Here is a 16,235-nt window from a genome sequence, read left to right as displayed (position 1 = left end):
CTTGACAACTTTATTATGCGTACATCATTATAATCATAATCATCATTATCATCATCGTCGTCATCATTATCATTATCATTATCATCATCATCATCATCATCATCTTCATCATCATACCAGCTCTCATTTTTTAATATATTTTTTCGACTTAGTACGTCGAAACTCATAACATTTCGTGATGTTCATGTAAAGAGGAAGGAAATGGAAAGAGAGAATCGCAATTTTTTTTTTAAGAAGCATGCGAATTACGAGAAAAATGTTATTAATGTTGTACGCGAGAGAATACACGCTTTGCACACCTCCATTCAATCATACTGCACTGCATCCTCCCACTCCCTCTCTCTCTCTTTTCTCCTTTATCATTCAATAATAATTTTTCCTTAAAAAGGAAACATTACACGATATACATATAACATAGATGAACATGATTGTTCCTGCCGATGTCTCGAGAGGAAATAAACAAAGGTTTTCACATATGAAATGAAAATAAAAGGGTGAGGGAGAGAGGGAGGGAGGGAAGGAAAAGGAACAAAAAAAAGAAAGAAAAAAAAATAAAGAAAGGAAAAGATTTAGCGGACTTTTCGAGACTCATTGTGTAAGTTGTAATATATGTATGTATAATGTAAGTACGATTTACAAGAAATAATAATCAAATATTCATGAGAGCGTTTGTGATGTATAGTGTTGTAACATTGCATAAACACAAATTTGTTATATATACTCGTTCGTTGAAGCAAATATTTCCAAATAAATAAACTTGCCGATTGCAATTTCTTATAAAAAGCTTTGCTCCTTATTTTTTTTTCTTCCCTATAATTAAACTATTTGAATTAGATTCGCGATCATATTTGTTCAAACTTATTTCTAATCGCGAAACGTAAATAATTCGTAATTTCGCAGGAAATCTCATGCGAATATTCATATTCGAATTTAATCTCCATAAAATTACAAATTATTTTCGAAAGCTATATAATATAGATCTTTCGATGAGTCAAAACTTTCACACAACATATTATAATATATGTATAACATCATCGATTAACGATTTACATTTTTTACTTTTCTTTTCATTTTTCTTCTTTATTTCTTTTCTTCTTCTTTCTTTTTCCCTTACATTTTACAATAACGAAAAAACAAACGAATTTCGATCATCGATCTAACAAGCAATCGCGCACAATATTGATTTCGAACAATCTCTCGATCTATCGAACGATCGTATTGATCTATCTCATTGCTTTTTTATGCCAATAAAAAGTATGCATGTATGTATGTATGTATGTATGTATGTATGTATGTATGTATGTATGTATGTATGTATGTATGCATGTATGCATGTATGCATGTATGCATGTATGCATGTATGCATGTATGCATGTATGCATGTATGCATGCATGTATGTATGTATGTATGTATGTATGTATGTATGTATGTATGTATGTATGTATGTATGTATGTATGTATGTATGTATGTATGTATGTATGTATGTATGTATGTATGTATGTATGTATGTATGTATGTATGTATGTATGTATGTATGTATGTATGTATGTATGTATGTATGTATGTATGTATGTATGTATGTAATTCCTGAGATAGAACATATGTAATATATAGAATAGTGTCGTATAGAAAGGAATACCAATTGTCGTCAATAAATATTTTTCAAGCAACAAACAGCACGTAGCTTTACGAATACGATAATCTAGCATTACGTACGGACTGATTTGTGTTATAGAAGCGTGTAAATATTAACATTCATTTATTACAATACAAATAAGTTATTTTTTTTTGTCCTTTTCTTTTTCTCTTTTTCTTTTTTTTTGTCGGATAAGGGTAAGAATAATATAAGCATTAGAATTATTAGAACATAATCGATAGCCACATCTCACCATCTGGAATTAACGTATGTCTGTTATTCTCACGTTAATCCTTGTTAAAAACCTCCAGCAAAATCGCACTTAAATAGTTATTACATCATAATCCTTAGATAAGTTATTACCCTTTAATTTTCAACATCTATTATAGCTTTGTGATTCGAACATTGGCATTGCCCATTTCATTATATCTGAATTAAGTTAATCTAATTAACAAATTTGAAACATAACACATAAAAACGCTTGTCATTCGTTAATTTGTTAATTTTTGTAAAATTATTTGTTCTCTAAAAAAAAAAAAAAGAATTCAAATTACAAATCTCGAACGGATAGTATAATAATGTTCAGCTTGTCTCTTATTTCCTTTTTTTTTTCTAAAAAAAAAATCGATTTACGAACACAAACGATTTACTAAATGTCTTGTAATTGATAATAAAAGAAAGCAAAAAAAAAATCAATTGAAATAAAAATGTAAAAGTGTACATTTTTTTACTTATTCCTTTGCATAGAATTATCACGTTCATATTTGTATCATCAATTATTAATTACAGAACACGCACCCTGTATATATCGTAAAAAAAAAAGAAAGAACGAAAGAAAGAAGAAAAGAAAGCAGAAAAGAAAAGAAAAAACGAAAGAACGTTTTTCGAAATCCTCTCAATTCTTTTTTCTTCTTTTTCTTTTTTTCTTCTTTGTTTCCCTTGAAAATAAGAATAATATTATAAAGCAAGTTCCAGGAGGGCTGCTTGCCAAGAAAAATGCAAAATCACGGTCGGCACGACCAAACGCTGGAGGCAGTGACGATGTATTCTCCTAATTGTCCTCACTTAAATATTAGATAATATGTATGTTGTACATTATTTTAATACTATATGTATACATATATACACAATCGATACCGACAGTATGTACCGTCGTCTCGCCCATTTAAAAGTGATTCTTTTCTTTTTTTTTCTTTTTTTTTTTTAATTCGGACGATGAATGAATAAATGAATATATGAAGACTATGAATATATCAGAGATATGAGAGGAAAAAATAAGTCGAAAAACTTAGATCTCTTGGAATTTGAACTTCTGAAAACAACAATTTCTATTATTATCGATATTATCTCTATACGTATAAATTTTCGAGATACTTATCGCAATATTGTTTGAAAGAACGTTATAATGCTTCGCCTGATCTTATTTTTTCGTCTGATATTAAAATAAAAAAAAAGAAGAAAAAAGAAAAGGAAGAAAAAATAAATCCAAGAAAAACGTGAAGGCACGATGCGAAACTTGCACTAAATTTGCTCGAGCAATGAACGTTAATATTATAGCATATAAAGAGAATAAAAGAAAAAAGAAAGAAAAAAAACGAAAACAGAAAATGAATAATAATAATAATAATAAAATTTCATTGGTCTACGACATATTATGATGTACCGTATGATTCTGAATGATTTTATTTCCAGGCTTAAAAGAATGTATGTATGTATTTATGTATGTATAATGTACAAGTGATTTATCTCTATCGCAAATTAATCACGAAACGAATTTAAAAAAACAAAAAAAAATCGAGCGATATAGAAAAGGCAACTATTATCAACGAAGCATTTTCTTTATGTTATATTTCTAAAAGCAGAAACTAACACAGATATTAGAAAGTAAAATGCTATTTGTACGAATAAAACGTTATACACGTCTTTCGTCTCTCTACTACTCGTCGATTATTTTCATAATCTTTTTTACCTGGATATGTTTGGCACGGTTTGGCTTTGCTAATTGCCTCTTTTACTGAATATACGTATTAACATCATAATTTATTAGAAATTTATTAGTCGGAAAAAAATATTTCTAGACGTTTGTATTATTATTATTATTATTATTATTATTATTATTATTATTATTATTACATACAGAAAGACCTGTCTCCCTGTTTCCGTTCGTTATTATTTCTTTTCAGATTTTTGTTCTCTTGTCACTCTTTTTATCTCACATCATTCTTACATATATAGAGAAGAAGCAAAGGCAATAATGCCTTTTCTATATAAATAAAGGAGGAAGTGTTCAAAAAAAAAAAAAAAAAATCAAATAAACTTAAATAAAATTAAAATAAAAAACCTATTGACGGTTGTAAAAAAAGGAAAAAAAAAAAAAAAAAAAAAAAGAAAAAAAATATTTCTAACGATAACATCTCGATGATTCCCGACGGTACTTCGCCATGTCTTTGTTAATGATAATTAATAAGAAAAGGACAATGTCGTATGACATACGCATCTCTATAAATGCATACGCATAATATCTATGTATATCTGTGTGTCTGTGTACGCCTGTTTAACATACTACTGTGTCATTATACACGCCGTGTATATAATTTTATTTTTAATAAAACGACCAAAAAAAAAAGAAAAGAAAAAAGAAAAAAGAAAGAAAAAACAACAATGGCACGATACTTTACTAATTAATGTAAGCTTTGATTTAGCGTTCATTCAAATATTGGCAACGCGATGGATTTTTAATAATAATAATAATAACAATAACAATAATAATAATAATAATAATAATTATTATAATAATAATCGTAATAGTAATAATAGTAAAAAAAAAAAAAAAAAAAAAAAATAATAATAATAATAAACATTACTCTAGAGCACATAAGATTATCGAGAAACCTCTAGTCTTATTCTCAGTTTTTTGTTTTCCGTTATTGTTACACGTAAATCGTTCGTTCGTTCGTTCGTTCGTTCGTTCGTTCTCTCTCTCTCTCTCTCTCTCTCTCTCGCTCTCCCTCTCTCTCATTCTTTCTCTTCAACAAAATATCTCAGATGCTATTATATGTATCATCATTTCTGTTACTCAAAAACATCGTTTGTGTTCTCTTGCATCATTGTGCGTCCTTGAAAATTTGACTAGCACATTGATTTTAGACGAATAAACTATTTATTTTTCTTTCGATATAAACAATGCCGTACTGTTGTATTGTGTGAGGTGCAAACATTATCATCACTTTCGATATTTATTTACGATCCTCAAGCCTATTACAATCTATTTGCTCTCTCTCTCTCTTTCTCTCTTTCATACACACATACATATTCTTCTTCTTGGTACTTGCATTACCTTTATGCGTTTTCTAGAAAGGAAGTCGTATATCCTATATATCTCCCTCTTGACAGTCATGTCACACTCCAGACCTTGATATCGCGATCTTTTGTATATAATTTATTTCCGGTTCTATATAACGACCAAATTAAACAACGAAGTGTAGGATTTTTTTTAATATCAGTCTCTCATATAATCAGTATATGTTTATATACAACTAAACATGACCTGCATTTAGGTTTATGGAAGATTCGGATAAAAGACAGATATTATGCAATACCGCTGTTTAATGGGGAAAAATAAGATGATATCTATATTCACATTTACGCATTGGAAAAAAAAAAGAAAAAAGAAATAATAATAATAACAATATTAATATTAATAATAATAATAATAATAATAATAATAATAATAATAATAATAATAATAATAATATTAATAATAATCATAATAATAATAATAAACACAAAGATCACTTAGGACTAAATGATTTTACACAGCGATACTAACTAATCGTAGTGTCTCCCAAAAATGAGAAGTATACAAACCGTGAGTTTCTCTTTTCGAAAATTCTCCGTATAACATAATGCATACAGATCTTACTATATATATATATATGCTCTGTAACATATGACAAAATTTACGGAACAATCTGTTACAATAACGACAGTCCTACACGCGTAAAACGATATATACCATCAGAAATCAGTTTATCAACTTCAGATCTCGAAAGAGTAAATATCGTGCTTCTTTTTTTTTTCTTTTTTTTTCTTTTAATAATAAATACAGAAATAAGAAAGAAAAAAAATAAAAAAAAAAAGATAAAGTCATACTGTTTGCCCACTTAATTTATGTTGCGTAGGTTCATTCCTACTTCAAAGAACCGACATACATATAATATGCATATATAATATGTATATATATATATGCATATATATATGTATATGTATATATATATGTATATATATGTATATATATATGTATATATATATATATTCGCGATTGGATTCGCTACGCTTATAATAATTTTATTATTCGAAATGAAATGTAAAGACGTCGTGTATCTTCTTTGGAAAAAGAAAAATATTAATTATTAACGATTTGCCTAATGTGTTCGATCGAATTTAACGCATATCGGTGCGTATGAAAATAACGCGTGATTTTTTCCCCCTCTTCTTTTTTTTTTCATTTTCGAAATCATATGTAGTAATCATTCGCCCTCGCGTGTAACATCACTGTCAGGAGGCACAACGTACTCGTACCGACGACGATTCTTCTTTCTCAACGTTCACGGACTCGATTTGCTGAGAAAGCTAACCAACATTCGTTCGTGTCTTGCACTTAGACGCGCGAATCTTCTTAGTATTGCGATTCTTAATGTCGCAGAATTAGTTGTTAGTTAATTCTTGCTGTTGCTACGTGGACTTGCCGGTTGACTGTTCGTTTGCTGTGCACGTTGTATGTAAATATACAAAAGCTTTAATTTACTTGCATATAGAGAACTCAAATGAGGTTTTAAGACTTCTTCGCCAACTGCTGCATGTATTGCAACCATACAAAAAACTGCACTTTTACGAACCGTACTTTCGACATCGTCGTATGCCTGAAATATTTATAGTATAATATTCGATCGAAAAAAATTAAACGTATACACCTGTGGTTCTCTTTTTACACGATTCATAATTACACGGTTTTCTTAACGTGTTTTACTTATTTCTTTACAAGGTTGTAAAAACGCACACTGATTAGTAAGTATGTAGAAAATGGTCAAGAAAATCGTGCATATTTATTCTTTTTCTTTTTCTGAGAAAAAAATTTCCTTTTTTAAATTTCTCCTTTTGCATAACTTGCATTAATTTAACACTCTTAAGTTCAATACTTTTATTTTATTTGAATCATTTTTATACGAAAAATACTTTCTTTTTTTTATATGATAAGCATCCTCCGTGTAAAAAAAAATGAGACCAAGGTGTATATTATTATATAATTGTTCATTTAAAATTTGTATACCTTAATAAGTCCTGGCATAATTTTCGATAGATGAGGTTCTATAGCTTCGCGTCCCCAATGTTCGACTATTTTGTGAAGCATTTTAATCGCACCCATATTTAAGGGATATGGTTCGGTTGTTATTATAGTTGATACAACGAGAATAATTTGTTCCGGTCTAAGAACCGTGGCAATTGTCGCGGCACACTTCTCCGCTGTCCGAAGAACCTGTGCCTTTTTTTCTTATTATAAATTACACAAACATACATATTTAATAATTATTACGAACGAACAAATACCTCTGACATCCTTACCGGCGCTCTAACACTCTCCCCGCTGGAACTACCATCGGCTTTCTGATCATCAAACTTATGGGCAGTAATCACTTTCAATACTAACAATTCAGGAAAAACAGAAAAACTTTCCAAAAGTTCTGGACATTTGAGCATATCAATTAACGTCTGAAGTACTTCTATTTGTAACTGTTGACTATCGCTATTTACCCTATCTAATAATGTCTTGAGAAGTTTTCTAAAATAAAAAGAAAAGTGAATAAGTGAAAAAATCGTTAATACTAAAGGATAAGTCAATGCTTGAGGATAAGTCAATGCAAGTAATACTTGAAATTTTGTTTGACATATGTGGCATCTCCTTCTCTAACGTATAACTGAAACTCCTGCAAAGCTGCTACCTTTTCTGAAGTTTGCGTCAATTTTGATTGTAACGTCTTAATCATATTATCTAATACTTCTGGTCTCTTGGTTGAGTCGGGGGATGATCCTAAAATAATAATTTCAAATATATCTCTGGTTATATCAATCCTTATATTTATTAAAGTACATATATATATATATATATATATATATATATATATATATATATCATTAGTTTTATTTTTTACCATGAGTTTTATAACCATTATTTTCTTGAGGTAATATAAGATCTCCGGCAATTGTATCACTAGAACCATTTACTGTTATATTCGTAACCGATCGTCCTCTTTGCGTTGGTGATGATACAGAAGAAGACCTTCCCTGATAATAATAATGATAACAATAACAATAACAATAATAATAATAACAATAATAATAACAATAATAATAACAATAATAATAACAATATATAACAATATTTATTATTTAAAAACGTCGTATTAAATATATATTTACATTTTTATATTATATTTTTATTTTTACTTGTCATAATAAACAGATAAAAATATTTATTAAATAAAGAAAAACCTTTTGACTTTATAAAACAATGATTGTATCCTTACCGAATTAGATAACGTTAGACCTTCTATTCTTTCTTCTAAATCAGCCATATTACTAATACCACTGTCTTTGCTAGTTGTAGCTCTTTCTAAACGCTCAAATCCATAATTTTGAATCTCCGCCGTTGTACGTCGTAATGATCTGTAGGAAGAGGTTCTAGATTAAAATGTTTGAAATATATGAAGGGAATATGTTTATTTTTAATGTAATTATTTAAAATCCATTACTATCTTACTTATAAACTTCTTCCAAATTGTCATCAGCCGTATCAACGTCGTTCTTCTTATTACGTGCAGGAGAGTGTTGTGCTCGTGGTGGTGGTGTACCAGGAGAAGCTGGATTACTCGATCCCGATGACCTTCTTAAATGATTTTGGACTAAGGGTAATGCAGCTTCCTTCGTAAAAAAAAAAAAAGAAAATAAATAAAAAATAAAAAAAAAATAAAACAAAAAAGAAAGAAGAAAAATAATGTCAATGAAGTATTTCAGTGTATACTCGTTTAAATTAAAAATGAGTGAAAACGTGTAAAACTTACTTGATAATATTTCGGTAATTCCGCTAATATCATTGTCACTTGTGGGGGATTTAAATTGTAAAGCGCTATAAATGCTTCCTGTGCGTGCCTTCTAACATCTTGACTTTTGACATCGCTCGTCCAGTCAAGCAATCTAGCTAGTGCTGTTCCAGCAGAATTGTTTAACGCAGAGGGCTCCGCAGTCTCTGCTATTTGTGTAATAAAAGTAAGGGTTGCAATTTTTACACGAGAATTTGGTGTTTGCGTCGGATCGGTTAAATATCTCATCACAGCTGGCAATAATTGTTCACCGGGAAAGGATTCTCTGCGTTTAGAAAAGAATTCGATGGATTTATAATAATATAAATGAAATTGGTCATTATGATAAAACGTTTCATAAATAGTTCGTTCGAGAAAAAAAAAAAAAAGAAAAATGTTTTACCTTACAACATCTAACGTTCGATGAATTTTAGCTTGGATGGATCCTAATAGATCTGTACCCAATTTGTTTAAAAGTCTCGCACATAAAACGTATAGCCAATCGCTAAGATCTTCATTGTGAGTTGTAATAAGTTCATTTAAAGTATCCAGAAATAAGCTAAACACTTTTGTATGCGAATCCATGAACATTTTAGTAAATATATCCGTAACTTTGCGCAATTCGGTTGCAGTCAATGTATTCCCATTTGCAAGGAAGTGTTGTAATCCAACTAAACCTTCCTTCCTGTCACCCCAATGTTTGTGAGCACAATTTTCAATTATTTCTTTAATATCCTAAAAGACATATAAATCATTTACAATAAATACGGAATTTGATTTTATTATTAAATCACGTGTACTAGTACAAAATATACTTTCTTTTGTAAAATATTATTGTCGGTTATCTATAAATTTATAAATTTGAAAATAACCTCATATATCCAATTTCTGTAATTTATTGACTGATTAAAGACAATATGATTTAATATCTAAATGAATGATACGGAAGAAAACGTAAAACTTAATAAAAATCGAAGAAGAATAGTTTGATCTTGATAATCGACTGTAATGTGAATTTATATTTATAATTTAAATATATGTATAATTAATATAAATATAATTATTATGAATATAATTAATATGAATATATTATCAAGTAAATGACGTAGAAATGCACAATACGATAACGTTTCTAATGTCACTGATGATTAATATTAATAGAAATGTTATAAAAAAAAAAGAGGAAGGCATGGTGAGGAAAAAATTTCTAGAAAAACTAAATTTCACAAACCTTTGGGATAGACTGATCCCAGATATCACGGTACAGTCTTTGCTGGGAGCCACTCCATGAGAACGACTAATGGGTAGATGGACGATGGACAGATACGAAGTATACAATGGCACATTGCGTTAGTCCAAACCAAACAAACACGCCGCAACAAAAAGGAAAATGAAAAATCAGACATGCGTTAGCTACATTTACGCAGAATGCCCAACTCTGCGTTAAAAAGTTTTTCTTTTTACATTTATCTCACATTATTCTCCTCTTGATCCGATACGTTTTATCAAAATTATTTATAATATGTTAATAAACAATCATTAAGAAACGTTTCCTTTTTTATACAAAATACGTATTATTTTAGAAACGTACCTATAGAGACTAATAGAATCAGAATATGCCAGAGACTACTAATACAAGAATATTAAAAACTTTGTAAACACAACCATTGATACGTGAAAAAAAGTTATAATGTGTTAGCACGACAAATATTTATATGATAATGATTTAAGCAATATACACTATATATATATATATATATAAAACTGCATTGTAAGCGTTTTACAGCAGTAATATGAGATACATATTATTCGAATCAATAAAATATTAAAATTAGTACTATTGAATTTTTACGAATATCAAATACATCTATTAATTATAGCATATTCATTATCTGTATTATTTTAATATTTACATGTCAAATATTTACCCATGATATTGCATTTTAAGAAATAATTAAAAAATTATTAAAAAATGCGAACTTAAATAAATAGTAAGCAGAAAAAGTAGAAATAATACTCGTACTTAAAACATGTACCATGCATTAAGCATTAAGTGCTTCCACTACTTGAAGTTTTTATAAGGAAAAGCTAAGGTCTAACAATGAATATGCTTTGTCGAATGTTATATCACTGATTTGTTTTTTCTTTAACTTTGAATTATTTTGTAATGGGAAACATAAGACTGATTTTCAAACTTCAAGAACTCACATCACTAGGTCGCCTGAAACTGTCCATGCTGCGTTCTGAGCATATACTGCTAGTTTCGCTGTCATCGCTGTGTTCGCCTTTAACTCTTGTAGCTCTATTGTAACAACTGTCAATGCTATCGAAGGTAAGCGCATCTGCCAAAGCAGACTCAGCTTCACGAGATTGCTGTAACATCTTCTGTGCCATAACTGGTCTAGACTGAGGCCTATCTGTTGGTGACATATGTAAACTCCTTCCTCTAATTAATTATAATTATATATCATTATTATCACATGAATTCAATTTATTACTACATATACAGACATTTTTCTATATAATCAAAGATGATTGATTTAATATTACAAAACAAAAAAAAAAGGAATTATCATCATATTCAAACAAAAATATACATACCGCATTTTACATCCAAAACTTCTGTCCATTCCAAATCTCTGTGGACTAGGTTCACGACTATTGCCAGTACTTCGAATTCCATGTCCAGATAATTTCCTTGGTCTCGCTATTAATGATTCTCCTTCACGATTATATGTTGTATAACTCAATCTCGATGACGGTGAACCCGATCTGCTGCTGGCTGTCATTAAAAATAGAAAAACGTTTATAACAATTCTTATTAAATTATATATAGATTTATATGTACATGATATACATATATGTTGTATACGATTGCACGATTTTAAAAAATATAAAAACTACAAAAATCTTTATCATTTTCAAATACTTACGTTGCGATTGTGAAACCCCCGCTACCCTTGTTCTTGTTCTAGCTGTCCGTTCAGGACTGGCAACTGCAGCGGTATCAGGCGATTTACTATGTCTTGCTATACGACAAAAGTATTAAAATTAGCAGAAATAAATGAATGTACCTATGCATTTAAAGCAAATGCCTACAAAAATAATATGCGAATGTTACACTAAAAGGCAAAAAATAATAATACCTTGTTTACCCTGATGACTATGATCATTATCTTCAGGCAGCATAATAATAATAATTCAATAAAAAAGGAATACATACATACATACATACATACATAGATACATACATAGATACATACATACACACATACATAACTAACTAACAAACTAATTAACGAATTAACTACTTTTGCATCTTTCATATATCTTTGAAAATAATCAAAAATAAAAATTTGATTACTTACGAAGTGTAGCTTTGTATCTACTCATATTTGCATATGTCATCCTTGCTTTGGCTCTTTGGGCAGCTTGTAAATCTATCGCACTAGTAGATCTAACACCTGGCGTGACTCGATCTGTAAAAACATAAACTACGTAATTTTTGCATCTTAGAAGAATTTGCAACATAGAATTACATTCAATTAACATATATACATATTTCACGTGGGCCCAAGCTCATAGTGTCTGTAAATTATCTATGATACTAACGATCATTAAACAATACAATTCTATTTTACATTGAAACGTGTAGAAGAAAAACTGCAGGAAACATAAAATAATTACAATGATGCAATTACAATGATTATCTGTGGGTCTTTGTAGAATTGGGATGCCAGACTGACGATATGAACGAGGTAACGACGGAGTACGTCTGAGCGGACCATGAGGTGGGCCTGGTGCCTGATGCAAGTTTTCCGTACTACCTTCGTATATTTAATGCAAAGAAGAGACATAAAGCAGCATGAAAAAAAGAGAGCAATATGGGTTTTATTTCAGTCATTGGACTACCGATAATTATTTTTCTTTTTTTTCTTTTTTTTTAAATCTTCTTTAAATATTTTTTCTATTATTAACAAATGGATATCTACCTGTGGCACTTAATGCAGGTCTTGATGCTCTTGGACTAACGCTCGTTGATCGTGTTACTACATTTAAACTGTTGATGCTTCCACTATTACTAAGAGACATCAGTGAACGCTTATAGGTTGCATCAAGACTGTTGAGAAGTACTTCTGCTTGTTCCGGAAAGTGATCTTTGAAGGCCCAATATGATCTAAACATATATGACTAAGAATTATAATCTGTTTGAGAAAAATAATACTAGTTTGTACTTACTTTCGGGCGAATGCTCTTGCCTCTGAATCAGAATCGGCAATTCCTTTTTTAATAGCATCTTGCAATATCGTTACGTGCTTTTGCAATATTTGGGTGGACCACGTTTGTAAAATCGAGTTTAGATATTCACACGAAGCACGACGAATGTCTTTACTTTTGCTATTTAGCGAAGATGTAATAATCGGGACGAATCTACTGCAATGTGTATGTTGAAGGATAAATCTAACAGCCACAGCCCCTGCTGTTGCCACGACCTAATGATGTAACAAGAATAATAATAATATACATGGTTAGTTTAGATTACTCTTTCATATTAAAAACTATCAACCAAATAAATTAACAGGATTGAATTTAATATTTGAGAAGCAACGTTTACAAATGTGTTAATTTAATTATTAATCAATTTTTATATATTTTCAAATCATATATTATTTAATCGTACATTTACTAATCATATATTATTCACAAATACAGTATCACCATCATTACCTTGGCACTATTCTGTATGAGGTTCATTAGAGTCAAAAGAACTGCTTCTCCGAAACTGGCAAACTTGATCTTTAAATGCTGACTCAGAAATGCCAAAGTAATACAAGCTTCTCGTACAACCTGTGACCTAAGATCTGTACATGCTACTTCAAACGGTCGTTGTATACTTTTCAAACAATCCAGAAAATTCTCATAGTTCATACCACCAGCAAGAACAATTGCTCTAAGTTTTTTCAGCTGTTAATACAATTTATATAAAACATATTATAACATAATAAAATCGTGGAATAGCATGAATTTTGCCAATACGTACGCTTTCTGTTCTTTGTTTCCAGTCTTTCTTGTCATCTCCAATTGTATCTCTTATAATTTTCATTTGTTCTTCCAAATCCTTTGCAGAGAACAAATTAACAGATGATACATCCTCAAACGATGTTAAGAATGTTTCTTCATCAACAGCACCAGCTTGACCTAAGTATTTTATAAAATGCAAATAAAAATAAATTTTTATTTTAAAATGGATAATAACATTTATCAATAACAGATAGTATTAATTTTTTAAATTTGAAATAAAGCTACAAATAAAATTACTTTATTAAAACTGTAACGTATTTAAATTCAAAAATAATAATAGAATTATGATATTATAGTTGTGAAAAAGCATCTTACTGTAACAATTATGTATTTATATATAAGAGTGGCACAATCACATAACATATAGACAAAAACATAAAAACAAAATGCACATAATCAAATGACCAACATAACTTTTTCAGTCCAAGTAAGCTTTTGCATAGAATAATTTTTTATTTAGCTATTTGATTAATATTCTATCAATGTCTACTACTCCAGCAGTCATATAGTTATATGTTAAATAGAAGATAGTAATATAATATTAGAGTAGTAATAGCCAAAAAAATTTTTAGATACCTGATGTTGATCTTAGTGACACAGACCTACTGACGGTTGCTGCTCGTGGGACCGTTGCATGTATGTTACCAGGCGTAGCTGTCATGCAAGCAAATTGTTAGCAATCTTATTAACAAAACATCAATACTTTATTGATGCTTTGATAATAAACTTCCAAAAATAATATCAATATTAGGTTGCGATGCAATAATAAATAAGCATAAAGATTATATTATTCCAGTGCACAGATGTGTGGAGGGAATGCATGAATTTGTGCTACTTTTATGATATTAACAGACAGATTACTACACATGTATGAAATAGTCGAAATTTATCAGGATAAATGTATGTATAAAAATTATATTTAGTAAAGAAATTGATTAAAGCCAGTAAAAAAAAAAAAAAAAAGATATAAGGTACATGACACATGTCTAAACATAATTATCAATAAATGTCAATATGTATTGTTATTAAAAATTATGATATGTGTAAAAGAATAAAATTATCATTCGCATAAAAAAAAGAATGTTGAATATGCTTAACAAACTTAAATGTGTAGAATATACAAATGCATTCTAAATAAAAAATAATGCAAACTTCAAAACAATCTGTGAGAAAGAAAACAAAATTTTTTAATGCACCTGTTTTGTTACAATATTATCCTTTTATGATAATTAATATATGCAAATATTGCAAATCAACGAATATATTCAAAATCATGTATATACCTAGCGCAGAACTTGGTGTCTTTGCTGGACCAAATTGGCTTCTTTTTAGAGGTACATTAGTTCTTTTCGAAGGTGCTGACTTAATCTACAACATGGAAATATATAGATTTGCAAAAGATCTTTCTCGCTTTTATGAATAAAGTTTAAATTCAAACGTGTATATTATTACTTACTGCTCTGTCAGGCTCATCTGTATCTTTACCAACTGTAATAAAAAAGTAAAAAAGAAATATATATAATTTGAAAGAAATAAAAGAGCTAAAAAGTATATAATTTTATGATATTATTTGTGACAATTATCAAGAAACAGCACGGATAAAAATTGATGTACCTAATTCAGGATATAACCATGGTGGTTTATGTATATCGCAATGACATCCTCTAGCTCTTGCACCGGGATGTTTCACTATATTATCCCATTGAAGAATCCACCTACTACTAGCATCCCATATCTTTTTATCGATACTAGGATACTTCTTTAATCCACGATGTGGACAACGATGTCCACTCGGAATCAATATCTCATTACCATTCATTTCGTACGAACTTAAAAGGGACATATATTTCAAATCAACCAACTTTTTCTTTTCAAAACTTTTTAACTTATGCCTATAAAAATAATAACAACATAACTCACGTAATATTTTCATGATAACACTTTTTATACATTGTAGATCGCATAGTATCTTATTCGTATATTTTTCAAATATACATTAAAATAAAATTCTAGTAATTAAAAGTTTTCTTTTGTTTCTATATACTTGCAGTATATACATAAAGAATCACTATTTAAAAATACACCAATGCGGTCAGGAACATCACGATAATTTTTTTTATATCACATTGAATTGGAAAAGAAAGAAAAAAAAAAAAAAAAGAAAAAAAAATAGAAGAAAGTGTAACGTATTCCTCACTTCTAAAGAGAAATTCTGAATTCATTGCGTGTATATATAGTGAAAGTGCGCGCCCCTTCGTATTATTTCAAAGATGATTTTCTATCCACGCTCTCCTAACGACGACTAATTTAATTGTTGATCTTAGACGTGGTTGATTTAAAAACATATAGATAATGTAAACTATAAATTTGTACGATACA

The 16,235-nt window shown here is 29.3% G+C and overlaps 1 protein-coding gene across 1 annotated transcript in view; it reads right to left on the bottom strand.

Moving 5' to 3' along the window:
* Positions 1 to 4,779: 4,779 nt before the first annotated feature.
* The window catches only part of LOC124427509 (CLIP-associating protein 1-A-like), a 43,447-nt gene continuing 31,991 nt past the window's right edge, over positions 4,780 to 16,235 (bottom strand). Inside the window, exons 17-39 of the mRNA XM_046970503.1 lie at positions 15,313 to 15,344; positions 15,140 to 15,224; positions 14,433 to 14,510; positions 13,816 to 13,973; positions 13,503 to 13,739; positions 13,014 to 13,267; positions 12,767 to 12,951; positions 12,476 to 12,601; positions 12,143 to 12,253; positions 11,921 to 11,950; positions 11,708 to 11,803; positions 11,376 to 11,556; positions 10,983 to 11,220; positions 10,006 to 10,071; positions 9,178 to 9,509; positions 8,757 to 9,060; positions 8,456 to 8,616; positions 8,223 to 8,376; positions 7,848 to 7,980; positions 7,567 to 7,726; positions 7,246 to 7,477; positions 6,968 to 7,180; positions 4,780 to 6,560 (exon numbers count right to left, since the gene is read on the bottom strand). Of these exons, the coding sequence (XP_046826459.1) occupies positions 6,357 to 6,560; positions 6,968 to 7,180; positions 7,246 to 7,477; positions 7,567 to 7,726; positions 7,848 to 7,980; positions 8,223 to 8,376; positions 8,456 to 8,616; positions 8,757 to 9,060; positions 9,178 to 9,509; positions 10,006 to 10,071; positions 10,983 to 11,220; positions 11,376 to 11,556; positions 11,708 to 11,803; positions 11,921 to 11,950; positions 12,143 to 12,253; positions 12,476 to 12,601; positions 12,767 to 12,951; positions 13,014 to 13,267; positions 13,503 to 13,739; positions 13,816 to 13,973; positions 14,433 to 14,510; positions 15,140 to 15,224; positions 15,313 to 15,344 (3,770 nt within the window). The 3' untranslated portion in view covers positions 4,780 to 6,356. The remainder of the gene's footprint in view (positions 6,561 to 6,967; positions 7,181 to 7,245; positions 7,478 to 7,566; positions 7,727 to 7,847; positions 7,981 to 8,222; positions 8,377 to 8,455; positions 8,617 to 8,756; positions 9,061 to 9,177; positions 9,510 to 10,005; positions 10,072 to 10,982; positions 11,221 to 11,375; positions 11,557 to 11,707; positions 11,804 to 11,920; positions 11,951 to 12,142; positions 12,254 to 12,475; positions 12,602 to 12,766; positions 12,952 to 13,013; positions 13,268 to 13,502; positions 13,740 to 13,815; positions 13,974 to 14,432; positions 14,511 to 15,139; positions 15,225 to 15,312; positions 15,345 to 16,235) is intronic.

The sequence above is a fragment of the Vespa crabro genome, chromosome 10 (genome assembly GCF_910589235.1).
Source record: "Vespa crabro chromosome 10, iyVesCrab1.2, whole genome shotgun sequence".
NCBI lineage: Eukaryota > Metazoa > Arthropoda > Insecta > Hymenoptera > Vespidae > Vespa > Vespa crabro.
Note: the sequence above shows the minus strand (reverse complement) of the source record. Positions and strands in the feature narration are given on the sequence as shown.